The 13627-nt window shown below is 37.2% G+C and overlaps 1 protein-coding gene across 1 annotated transcript in view; it reads left to right on the top strand.

Annotated features, from left to right (window-relative positions):
* The window catches only part of LOC149945417 (uncharacterized), a 30142-nt gene extending 23978 nt beyond the window's left edge, over positions 1 to 6164 (top strand). Inside the window, exon 3 of the mRNA XM_090176552.1 lies at positions 4740 to 6164. Coding sequence (XP_090032678.1) covers positions 4740 to 4941 — 202 coding nt within the window. The 3' untranslated portion in view covers positions 4942 to 6164. The remainder of the gene's footprint in view (positions 1 to 4739) is intronic.
* The last annotated feature ends 7463 nt before the right edge of the window (positions 6165 to 13627 follow it).

The raw sequence follows: 13627 nt of genomic DNA, 5'->3' as shown, positions 1-13627 counted from the left end.
ATAGAAAAAGTATTAAGAACTTTTTATCTCTTGATATAGATAAATTGTATTATATTCAGATTGATTATCTCGATCACGCCATTGAAAAACAATTGATAATATACATTCTAAGAAGAATCTATCCCCTTATAAAGTAAAATTAACAATCTCCTCTGTGAACGTTTATTAAGAAAACGTCTTAATTTCGGTTCCAAAATTTTTTTGGTGAAAAGGGGCCAAAAAAACCCGGTCAATTTGGGCAGCAGTTTCGATCGTCTATGTTATTTCAATGGCCAAGGCTTAGGATAAAACGGGGGGGGGGGGATAACTAAATGAAGATGTAAGGAGCGTTAATAACTCATCGGGCATGTCTGTCTATAACTATTAGCGGCGTGTGCAGGTGATGTTCCCCGAAGTAAGGGTCGCGTGCGTCGAGTCTAGTACCCTTATAATTAGGCCTAGGCTTAAAATGTTATATCACGATCGGAGAATGGCAGGGGGGGGGGCTTCTGAGAGGGGGAGTGAAGATTTTTTTACGGAGCATGAGAGAAAAATTTAGTTCAGTGTATATAGTTTCGTTGCTTTAATAAAACTGAAAGGAGGGAGGTTGGTTCTTAATTATAGCGCGAACAAATTGCTTCCACCAGGGGGAGGGCTAAACGTATTTTTAACTACATTGTAATCAAGTTTTTACAAGTTTTTTAGAGTGTATTTTGATGAGGTTGTAAAGAGAGATTTAACCTCGTTTAGCGTTGGTAAATTTCACTACGCGTGAATTAACGTTAATTAATGTTGTTTGAAATAAAATTAAAAGTAAATTAATTTAAAAAAAAGATGACCAAAAACTTGTCAATGCTTTCTCCACTTCTTTTGGTTTGATTAACATCGCCATAACTCTTTCAAAACAATATTTTATTAGATCAAGATATGTTTTACATTTTCTTAAATTTAAGATACACTGGCGCCATCTGTGACGGATAAGTAAACCATAAGTGTATAATATTGTTACATAAGTGTGAAACTTCCTATTCTTCATATGCAAAAGTTTTACTGAGAGCTATTCACAAGACCGACTGCATTACGGGCTTCGTCGCCGTTTTGCGTCCGCTCGCTAACGCGTCACACGTAGCCTTTGACAGCGCCTCACTAGGGGGAGATTTTCTTCTTGTGATGACGTCACTCCGTTACTAGCTCTCAGTCAGTAAAATATTCTTCAAAGTGACAAACTTATGTAACAATGTTATAGACTCATGGTAAACTAGATTGAGTGGGTATAAAATTTATTCGATTTGGAACTACACCCTTGAAGTCGGGGGCCACACCACATTGAGGGGTTCTGTGGGAGGTCCCATACTAAATGATACTTGCTTAACAATTGTTAGAACAAAATGTACTACAGCAGAGTAACCGTATCCATACTTATGTAGCTGTGAGTCCCAATACAGAATTCTCGGTTTATGTTTTGAAAGAGCTAATTTTGTTGGTATTTTGTACATTCACGATGCATTGGCGCCATCTGTGACAAGACTTATTTTGTACCAAAAGTATAATAAAGGGATAACTGTATATAATTTTTGAAAATATCAAAACAAAAGGGAGTTACAGTACCATCAACTCGTCCTTATAAAGAAAGAAATTAATTCTAAAATGGCGGCCATAATCAAAGTTGTGTAATCTATATATTTTATATAAAGTCACAAACCAGGGCTTCAAATTTAAAGCGAAAATTTTGGGCACGAGCCAAGGTTTAAAAATCATTATACACACGAACAATAAAACAGTTAATAATCGTGTCTTCATTAAAATTTCAAAATATTATCGAAATTAGCTTAATTACCCCGATATAAAATTATAAACCCTATAATATCAATAAAAATATGGCCCATAAAATACGAGACCGTTAAAAATTACCAAAATATAATCCATTAATAAATCAACGATCTCTGTAAAACTCATCAGACAAGGCTTAAAAATAAGCCTTGGCCGTACTAATGAGAAATTTATAATATTAACGCGCGAGCGACCATTTAATTGCCTTTATAATAGGCGCTTCTATAATAATCAAGCCTCGATGGTGTACGTCGAATAAAGAGTCGTGGAAGAGAGAAGGGGGTGGGGTAAGAGAAGAGCGAACGGGCAGGTGCTGGCGCCATCTAATGACCATTAGGAGAACTATATAGCCCTAAAAGACGCGTTTTTAAAACTTTTCGCGGTTCTTGGATTACGACGGGTTTATGAATAATTTAAGGAAGGGTATTAATGCGTTTTTGACTCTGCGCTCGACGCAAAGAGTTTAATGAATTAAACTCGGTGTATACGCCGGCCAAGGCTTAGCGGGGTGTGTTACCGAGGCTCGCGTGATAACGACGATTTCAACAAAGCAATGCTAGAAACTCCGAAATTGCCGCTTTTCGCGACTATTGTGTGGACTTTTTTTAAATGGTGTCCATAAATAAAGAAAAGAGGCTGCACCAGGGGGCGCGTTATTCGCGGCAAGCACTATAATTGATATTAAGCTCGTGGAGTGACGTCGCGTTTTCACCGGAAATTATATCGTGATGGAGATTGGCTATTTAGTGAGTCGTATAACTTGGTAATAAAGGGGTTGTAATGATCAAACCAAGTGATAATTTGTTCTATTTTAATGGGGGCTACAAATGACAAAATTCAAAGCCTTCATTTGAAACTTATGGTCAAGTTTCACGAAAGGAATTTATTTCGACGTGCTAAGCCTAAAATCAAGAATGTATTCTTTTCTCCACTAGAGCTGTTTATCCGCCCTTAGAGGCAGAAAGATTAGTGGAGGAATTGCGTGGTTTTTTGCCGGTATCCGGAGGGGAACCGGGTTAGGGTTGTAGAGAGATGGTTCGATCACTTAAATATTTTATTTGGCGAAATATTTTTCTACCACGGATGGCGCTAGTGACGCTAGTGACACTGAGTACCTACGGAAAGGGAACACTACCAAGTTTACAAAGTCCTTTTTTACCTATCACACGAACCCAAACCTTAATGTTCACGTTTCCCTGCTGCTTGAATATGATTGTTACTCGAGTGATAATGAACTACTATTTTAATTATGACGGGTAAAGCAAAATGTTGTCTTTCCTTCTGGTTTTTATATCCCCATTCCCCCCCCCTAGTCAGTGACTATTAAAATAAATTAGTCAGGCTAACTACAAAAAAAATATCCTTATGTCCAACCCTGGTCGTAGCGCTTGTTTAGCAGACGATATCCTCATTTAGTTCATAGTTCATACACCCTGTAACGAAATTTTATTTAATGGTGCTACTATAGGCTTCGAGCTTAGGAAATATAGCGCCATCTGCCTTAATAACAGTCAAATAAATTTATGAAGAAATAGCAGACGACTTTTGAATTTCTCGTTTTTTCGGTTGAATTTTCAGCTGTTGCGCAGAGAGATTTTTGAACGAGCAGACAGCTTTCATATATTCAATTTAAAACTCGGTTGGTAGGCGGCGATACTTCTCAGCTAAATTTAAACTACGCACGAAGCCTATATGAAAATCTATAAATTAACTAGCTTTAATACCCGGCCGCGCCCGGGGTCTAAGTTTTAATGAATTAGATCTGACTAGTACGTAAGAAAGGTAAACGCTGTAGCAAAAACGAAACACGCGTAGCAAAAAGTCCTCGTTGCAAAAATGTAACACACGTAACACGCGTAGCAAAAAGTCCTCGTTGCAAAAATGTAACACACGTAACACGCGTAGCAAAAAGTCCTCGTTGCAAAAACGTAACACGCGTAGCAAAAAGTCCTCGTTGCAAAAACGTAACACACGTAACACGCGTAGCAAAAAGTCCTCGTTGCAAAAATGTAACACACGTAACACGCGTAGCAAAAAGTCCTCGTTGCAAAAATGTAACACACGTAACACGCGTAGCAAAAAGTCCTCGTTGCAAAAACGTAACACACGTAACACGCGTAGCAAAAAGTCCTCGTTGCAAAAACGTAACACGTAACACGCGTAGCAAAAAGTCCTCGTTGCAAAAACGTAACACACGTAACACGCGTAGCAAAAAGTCCTCGTTGCAAAAATGTAACACACGTAACACGCGTAGCAAAAAGTCCTCGTTGCAAAAATGTAACACACGTAACACGCGTAGCAAAATCCCTCGTTGCAAAAACGTAACACACGTAACACGCGTAGCAAAAAGTCCTCGTTGCAAAAACGTAACACACGTAACACGCGTAGCAAAAAGTCCTCGTTGCAAAAATGTAACACACGTAACACGCGTAGCAAAAAGTCCTCGTTGCAAAAATGTAACACACTTGAAAATCGCAACTAAACCTCCCTTTCTACGAAGTCCCTTTCTTTCACACTAACTCCCCTTCTTCGAATTTCACACTAACCCGTTAAAAAAGTTTAAAGGTCGGGACGGGCGCAAGGAACTCAAGAGAGGAGATAAGGGAACCAAAGGGTTGGAAGTCGAGGAAAAAATTGAAAGCCGAGACCATCCGGAAAAATAGATAAGGGAAGCAAAGTCGAGTAAAATAATCAAATTGAATTAGATTAATAACCATGTCCGGTATTGGGAAGTAGGAGCGTTTAGTTGGAAATCAGGCCCTGAACATTGAGTTAAAATTTCAAAGCTCAAGAGCTAACCGTTCTCGAGTTTTTAGGAACATATGACATACAAATAAATAAATAAAAGTACAAACTTTAAGACTTATAGTTATAGATTCATTTTCTTGTAATTAAATGTGTAATTTGTTATTTTATTTTTGAAACATCAGGTGTATAGCTTTCGCAAATGGTCTGGGCAGCCTGTACTCAGCCGCCGCTGCAGCCGGAGGGCCGCTTCACCACACAGCGTCGCCCGCCTGCCCACCCTTCTGCGGCGCCTGCTACTACAAATCGGGCTCGACGCCCAACGAAGCCGGACCGCCCACTAGTCTACTCTCGATGTCCACACCGTCACCCACACCGCGATACTAGCGCCACCTCTCACCGAATCACCTCAATAACATTCCACTCTCAATGGCTGACTTTTACGGAACCGGAAAGCTGTCTAGAACAAAGACGAAACTCTTTAGATCGAAGTATATTACGGAATTGTTTTCAGTTTCAATTGTAAATTATGATATCACCATTACTAAATTTTTTTAAGGATTTGTTATCTAGTCTACGTTTAATTTAAAGGGGCTCTAAACCTATTTCACATATGACAAGGTTATCGAACGGATAATGAAGTTCGCATATACGCCGCTAACGAATTTGGCGCTGTGTGTAGCCACGGAGAAACCATACAAAAAGAAATGTGACTAGAACCGCTGCGCTATCCGGTAATCTCAAGGAAAACGGGCAAGCTAGAAGCATGAGAGTAGAATCGCTACTAATCCACGCATAAGTGTGCCATCTATTAAGAAAAATTGAAACTCTAAATTTTTTAAAATAGATGGCGTGCTCCCACAAAGAATACTTGTGATTCCACTCTCATGGCAGCCTTCTTACTCGTACATCTCACCACAATCTAATCATGCTTCCAGTCTCATTTCTATTTCTATGGGAGAAACACTACGTTGTCATAATGTAATTTTAACGCGACATCGATTCGATACCAGTGGGACAATAAAGGGGTAACCACTGGATATTTTATCGATCGTCAAGCAGCGTGATGACGTCAGAGAGAACGCCAGCAGACGAATCTGCGTCTTTGACGTCATCATGTCGCAACTCGCTCGAAAAAAGACCGAATGTCTACCCCCTTTTTGTCAGCCCTATTCTCGGAGAGACGACGCAGACGCGTTAAAATTGTTTTACATTACGACTATAGAAATCTCCTTTGCCAAAGCATTTTACTCAAAGAAAATATATTTGAATATTGGAGCCTATATCAACAAAGTCTTCACACCATACTCTTTAAGGTACATTGAAAATTGAATAGCCCTAAATAAAAATAAACCAATGGGAAAGCGGATAAAAGGTTATTGACCTTTCCACTTTTCTATTGGGCAAGGAAAAGCGTGACCTTTCACCCTTTTTCCCATTGGTGGAAATAGCTTGACTCCCATACTACTTACAAGTGGCGCCATCTAATCGGTGGCTGCTTTTAAAATTTCACTCATTTTCAATTGAATTAACGCTTATTTCATCAAAATTATGATAAATTATTGAATTGGAACATCAAATTGACTAATATTAAACCCTCGATTCGTTTCTGAAGCTACATATTTCGAAATTAGATTTTCAAAAACTCAACAATGGTATTTGTCGCCATCAAAATATCCTGTTAATTATTCTGCCAACAAAGAGAGAAAAACTATATAACGAACCTTGGCTAAAGTCAATGTAGCCAAGGTTTAAAGCCCTTCTAAATGATAATTAATTTAAATCACTTTGTACCGGTATTTTAAATTAAAATTAAATTTGAAAAGAACCTGTTTTACGGTACTTCACGAATGCCTACCTCAAACAACTCACAAATGTAAATAAATTATTGTCCTCACAAAATATTATTGTAGATGTTAAAAAAAAAGAAATATATTGAAAAATGAAATAAACATCCTTTAGAATAGTGTTTGTGATTGTAAATAAAATCAGTTCCAAATCAGACATTTTTTCAAAAGGATTTCGTTGGTTAATGATTCAACATTCAGAAAATTCGAGTTAATTTTTTGAGGGAGAAGCAGACCTTTAAATGTACTACAGATACGATAATCTTCCCAACGGTCACTTAAAGTTTGTGTTGACCCCTCCTCAACTTTAAAGTTGTCAAAACAAGATGTCACAGAGATTTGGGTACACACAGCCCCTGTTGTGTTTAGTATTTCTTACCAAGAATGTACGTATTTCTACTTCGGAAGAAGAATTAAATTGAGACAATTTTTACGTTTGCCTCTAATCCCCGAAAAAAATTGCTATTTTTCAATCGCCCTGTTCCCAAAGATCAATTTTTCAATCACCCTGTTCCCAAATATCAATTTTTCAATCACCCTGTTCCCAAAGATCAATTTTCAATCGCCCCGTTCCCTAAAATCAATTTTCCAAAACATCCCGTTCCCAAAGATCAATTTTTCGATCAACCCGTTCTCAAAAATCAATTTTCCAAAACATCCCGTTCCCAAAGATCAATTTTTCAAAACAACCCGTTCTCAAAGATCAATTTTCCAAAACATCCCGTTCCAAAAGATCCATTTTTCTAACAACCCGTTCTCAAAGATCAATTTTCCAAAACATCCCGTTCCAAAAGATCCATTTTTCTAACAACCCGTTCTCAAAGATCAATTTTCCAAAACATCCCGTTCCCAAAGATCAATTTTTCAAACAACCCGTTCTCAAAGATCAATTTTCCAAAACATCCCGTTCCAAAAGATCCATTTTTCTAACAACCCGTTCTCAAAGATCAATTTTCCAAAACATCCCGTTCCAAAAGATCCATTTTTCTAACAACCCGTTCTCAAAGATCAATTTTCCAAAACATCCCGTTCCAAAAGATCCATTTTTCTAACAACCCGTTCTCAAAGATCAATTTTCCAAAACATCCCGTTCCAAAAGATCCATTTTTCTAACAACCCGTTCTCAAAGATCAATTTTCCAAAACATCCCGTTCCCAAAGATCAATTTTTCGATCAACCCGTTCTCAAAAATCAATTTTCCAAAACATCCCGTTCCCAAAGATCAATTTTTCGATCAACCCGTTCTCAAAAATCAATTTTCCAAAACATCCCGTTCCCAAAGATCAATTTTTCAAAACAACCCGTTCTCAAAGATCAATTTTCCAAAACATCCCGTTCCAAAAGATCCATTTTTCGAACAACCCGTTCTCAAAGATCAATTTTCCAAAACATCCCGTTCCCAAAGATCAATTTTTCAAACAACCCGTTCTCAAAGATCAATTTTCCAAAACATCCCGTTCCAAAAGATCAATTTTTCGATCAACCCGTTCTCAAAAATCAATTTTCCAAAACATCCCGTTCCAAAAGATCAATTTTTCGATCAACCCGTTCTCAAAAATCAATTTTCCAAAACATCCCGTTCCAAAAGATCAATTTTTCGATCAACCCGTTCTCAAAGATCAATTTTCCAAAACATCCCGTTCCAAAAGATCAATTTTTCAAACAACCCGTTCTCAAAGATCAATTTTCCAAAACATCCCGTTCCCAAAGATCAATTTTTCAAAACAACCCGTTCTCAAAGATCAATTTTCCAAAACATCCCGTTCCAAAAGATCCATTTTTCTAACAACCCGTTCTCAAAGATCAATTTTCCAAAACATCCCGTTCCCAAAGATCAATTTTTCAAACAACCCGTTCTCAAAGATCAATTTTCCAAAACATCCCGTTCCAAAAGATCCATTTTTCGAACAACCCGTTCTCAAAGATCAATTTTCCAAAACATCCCGTTCCAAAAGATCCATTTTTCTAACAACCCGTTCTCAAAGATCAAATTTCCAAAACATCCCGTTCCCAAAGATCCATTTTTCTAACAACCCGTTCTCAAAGATCAATTTTCCAAAACATCCCGTTCCAAAAGATCCATTTTTCTAACAACCCGTTCTCAAAGATCAATTTTCCAAAACATCCCGTTCCCAAAGATCAATTTTTCAAACAACCCGTTCTCAAAGATCAATTTTCCAAAACATCCCGTTCCAAAAGATCCATTTTTCTAACAACCCGTTCTCAAAGATCAATTTTCCAAAACATCCCGTTCCCAAAGATCCATTTTTCTAACAACCCGTTCTCAAAGATCAATTTTCCAAAACATCCCGTTCCCAAAGATCAATTTTTCAAACAACCCGTTCTCAAAGATCAATTTTCCAAAACATCCCGTTCCAAAAGATCCATTTTTCTAACAACCCGTTCTCAAAGATCAATTTTCCAAAACATCCCGTTCCAAAAGATCCATTTTTCTAACAACCCGTTCTCAAAGATCAATTTTCCAAAACATCCCGTTCCCAAAGATCAATTTTTCAAACAACCCGTTCTCAAAGATCAATTTTCCAAAACATCCCGTTCCAAAAGATCCATTTTTCTAACAACCCGTTCTCAAAGATCAATTTTCCAAAACATCCCGTTCCAAAAGATCCATTTTTCTAACAACCCGTTCTCAAAGATCAATTTTCCAAAACATCCCGTTCCCAAAGATCAATTTTTCAAACAACCCGTTCTCAAAGATCAATTTTCCAAAACATCCCGTTCCAAAAGATCCATTTTTCTAACAACCCGTTCTCAAAGATCAATTTTCCAAAACATCCCGTTCCAAAAGATCCATTTTTCTAACAACCCGTTCTCAAAGATCAATTTTCCAAAACATCCCGTTCCCAAAGATCAATTTTTCAAACAACCCGTTCTCAAAGATCAATTTTCCAAAACATCCCGTTCCAAAAGATCCATTTTTCTAACAACCCGTTCTCAAAGATCAATTTTCCAAAACATCCCGTTCCCAAAGATCCATTTTTCTAACAACCCGTTCTCAAAGATCAATTTTCCAAAACATCCCGTTCCAAAAGATCCATTTTTCTAACAACCCGTTCTCAAAGATCAATTTTCCAAAACATCCCGTTCCCAAAGATCAATTTTTCAAACAACCCGTTCTCAAAGATCAATTTTCCAAAACATCCCGTTCCAAAAGATCCATTTTTCTAACAACCCGTTCTCAAAGATCAATTTTCCAAAACATCCCGTTCCCAAAGATCCATTTTTCTAACAACCCGTTCTCAAAGATCAATTTTCCAAAACATCCCGTTCCCAAAGATCAATTTTTCAAACAACCCGTTCTCAAAGATCAATTTTCCAAAACATCCCGTTCCAAAAGATCCATTTTTCTAACAACCCGTTCTCAAAGATCAATTTTCCAAAACATCCCGTTCCAAAAGATCCATTTTTCTAACAACCCGTTCTCAAAGATCAATTTTCCAAAACATCCCGTTCCAAAAGATCCATTTTTCTAACAACCCGTTCTCAAAGATCAATTTTCCAAAACATCCCGTTCCCAAAGATCAATTTTTCAAACAACCCGTTCTCAAAGATCAATTTTCCAAAACATCCCGTTCCAAAAGATCCATTTTTCTAACAACCCGTTCTCAAAGATCAATTTTCCAAAACATCCCGTTCCAAAAGATCCATTTTTCTAACAACCCGTTCTCAAAGATCAATTTTCCAAAACATCCCGTTCCAAAAGATCCATTTTTCTAACAACCCGTTCTCAAAGATCAATTTTCCAAAACATCCCGTTCCCAAAGATCAATTTTTCAAACAACCCGTTCTCAAAGATCAATTTTCCAAAACATCCCGTTCCAAAAGATCCATTTTTCTAACAACCCGTTCTCAAAGATCAATTTTCCAAAACATCCCGTTCCCAAAGATCCATTTTTCTAACAACCCGTTCTCAAAGATCAATTTTCCAAAACATCCCGTTCCCAAAGATCAATTTTTCAAACAACCCGTTCTCAAAGATCAATTTTCCAAAACATCCCGTTCCAAAAGATCCATTTTTCTAACAACCCGTTCTCAAAGATCAATTTTCCAAAACATCCCGTTCCCAAAGATCCATTTTTCTAACAACCCGTTCTCAAAGATCAATTTTCCAAAACATCCCGTTCCCAAAGATCAATTTTTCAAACAACCCGTTCTCAAAGATCAATTTTCCAAAACATCCCGTTCCAAAAGATCCATTTTTCTAACAACCCGTTCTCAAAGATCAATTTTCCAAAACATGCCGTTCCCAAAGATCAATTTTTCAAACAACCCGTTCTCAAAGATCAATTTTCCAAAACATCCCGTTCCAAAAGATCCATTTTTCTAACAACCCGTTCTCAAAGATCAATTTTCCAAAACATCCCGTTCCCAAAGATCAATTTTTCGAACAACCCGTTCTCAAAGATCAATTTTCCAAAACATCCCGTTCCCAAAGATCAATTTTTCGAACAACCCGTTCTCAAAGATCAATTTTCCAAAACATCCCGTTCCAAAAGATCCATTTTTCTAACAACCCGTTCTCAAAGATCAATTTTCCAAAACATCCCGTTCCAAAAGATCCATTTTTCTAACAACCCGTTCTCAAAGATCAATTTTCCAAAACATCCCGTTCCCAAAGATCAATTTTTCAAACAACCCGTTCTCAAAGATCAATTTTCCAAAACATCCCGTTCCAAAAGATCCATTTTTCTAACAACCCGTTCTCAAAGATCAATTTTCCAAAACATCCCGTTCCAAAAGATCCATTTTTCTAACAACCCGTTCTCAAAGATCAATTTTCCAAAACATCCCGTTCCCAAAGATCAATTTTTCAAACAACCCGTTCTCAAAGATCAATTTTCCAAAACATCCCGTTCCAAAAGATCCATTTTTCTAACAACCCGTTCTCAAAGATCAATTTTCCAAAACATCCCGTTCCAAAAGATCCATTTTTCTAACAACCCGTTCTCAAAGATCAATTTTCCAAAACATCCCGTTCCCAAAGATCAATTTTTCAAACAACCCGTTCTCAAAGATCAATTTTCCAAAACATCCCGTTCCAAAAGATCCATTTTTCTAACAACCCGTTCTCAAAGATCAATTTTCCAAAACATCCCGTTCCAAAAGATCCATTTTTCTAACAACCCGTTCTCAAAGATCAATTTTCCAAAACATCCCGTTCCCAAAGATCAATTTTTCAAACAACCCGTTCTCAAAGATCAATTTTCCAAAACATCCCGTTCCAAAAGATCCATTTTTCTAACAACCCGTTCTCAAAGATCAATTTTCCAAAACATCCCGTTCCCAAAGATCCATTTTTCTAACAACCCGTTCTCAAAGATCAATTTTCCAAAACATCCCGTTCCAAAAGATCCATTTTTCTAACAACCCGTTCTCAAAGATCAATTTTCCAAAACATCCCGTTCCCAAAGATCAATTTTTCAAACAACCCGTTCTCAAAGATCAATTTTCCAAAACATCCCGTTCCAAAAGATCCATTTTTCTAACAACCCGTTCTCAAAGATCAATTTTCCAAAACATCCCGTTCCCAAAGATCCATTTTTCTAACAACCCGTTCTCAAAGATCAATTTTCCAAAACATCCCGTTCCCAAAGATCAATTTTTCAAACAACCCGTTCTCAAAGATCAATTTTCCAAAACATCCCGTTCCAAAAGATCCATTTTTCTAACAACCCGTTCTCAAAGATCAATTTTCCAAAACATCCCGTTCCAAAAGATCCATTTTTCTAACAACCCGTTCTCAAAGATCAATTTTCCAAAACATCCCGTTCCCAAAGATCAATTTTTCAAACAACCCGTTCTCAAAGATCAATTTTCCAAAACATCCCGTTCCAAAAGATCCATTTTTCTAACAACCCGTTCTCAAAGATCAATTTTCCAAAACATCCCGTTCCAAAAGATCCATTTTTCTAACAACCCGTTCTCAAAGATCAATTTTCCAAAACATCCCGTTCCAAAAGATCCATTTTTCTAACAACCCGTTCTCAAAGATCAATTTTCCAAAACATCCCGTTCCCAAAGATCAATTTTTCAAACAACCCGTTCTCAAAGATCAATTTTCCAAAACATCCCGTTCCAAAAGATCCATTTTTCTAACAACCCGTTCTCAAAGATCAATTTTGCAAAACATCCCGTTCCAAAAGATCCATTTTTCTAACAACCCGTTCTCAAAGATCAATTTTCCAAAACATCCCGTTCCCAAAGATCAATTTTTCAAACAACCCGTTCTCAAAGATCAATTTTCCAAAACATCCCGTTCCAAAAGATCCATTTTTCTAACAACCCGTTCTCAAAGATCAATTTTCCAAAACATCCCGTTCCCAAAGATCCATTTTTCTAACAACCCGTTCTCAAAGATCAATTTTCCAAAACATCCCGTTCCAAAAGATCCATTTTTCTAACAACCCGTTCTCAAAGATCAATTTTCCAAAACATCCCGTTCCCAAAGATCAATTTTTCAAACAACCCGTTCTCAAAGATCAATTTTCCAAAACATCCCGTTCCAAAAGATCCATTTTTCTAACAACCCGTTCTCAAAGATCAATTTTCCAAAACATCCCGTTCCCAAAGATCCATTTTTCTAACAACCCGTTCTCAAAGATCAATTTTCCAAAACATCCCGTTCCCAAAGATCAATTTTTCAAACAACCCGTTCTCAAAGATCAATTTTCCAAAACATCCCGTTCCAAAAGATCCATTTTTCTAACAACCCGTTCTCAAAGATCAATTTTCCAAAACATCCCGTTCCAAAAGATCCATTTTTCTAACAACCCGTTCTCAAAGATCAATTTTCCAAAACATCCCGTTCCCAAAGATCAATTTTTCAAACAACCCGTTCCCAAAGATCAATTTTTCAAACAACCCGTTCTCAAAGATCAATTTTCCAAAACATCCCGTTCCAAAAGATCCATTTTTCTAACAACCCGTTCTCAAAGATCAATTTTCCAAAACATCCCGTTCCCAAAGATCCATTTTTCTAACAACCCGTTCTCAAAGATCAATTTTCCAAAACATCCCGTTCCAAAAGATCCATTTTTCTAACAACCCGTTCTCAAAGATCAATTTTCCAAAACATCCCGTTCCCAAAGATCAATTTTTCAAACAACCCGTTCTCAAAGATCAATTTTCCAAAACATCCCGTTCCAAAAGATCCATTTTTCTAACAACCCGTTCTCAAAGATCAATTTTCCAAAACATCCCGTTCC

Source organism: Leiobunum rupestre, chromosome 5 (genome assembly GCF_980474605.1).
Source record: "Leiobunum rupestre chromosome 5, qqLeiRupe1.1.hap1, whole genome shotgun sequence".
Taxonomy (NCBI): Eukaryota; Metazoa; Arthropoda; class Arachnida; order Opiliones; family Sclerosomatidae; genus Leiobunum; species Leiobunum rupestre.
This window is presented reverse-complemented; position numbering and strand designations above follow the sequence as displayed.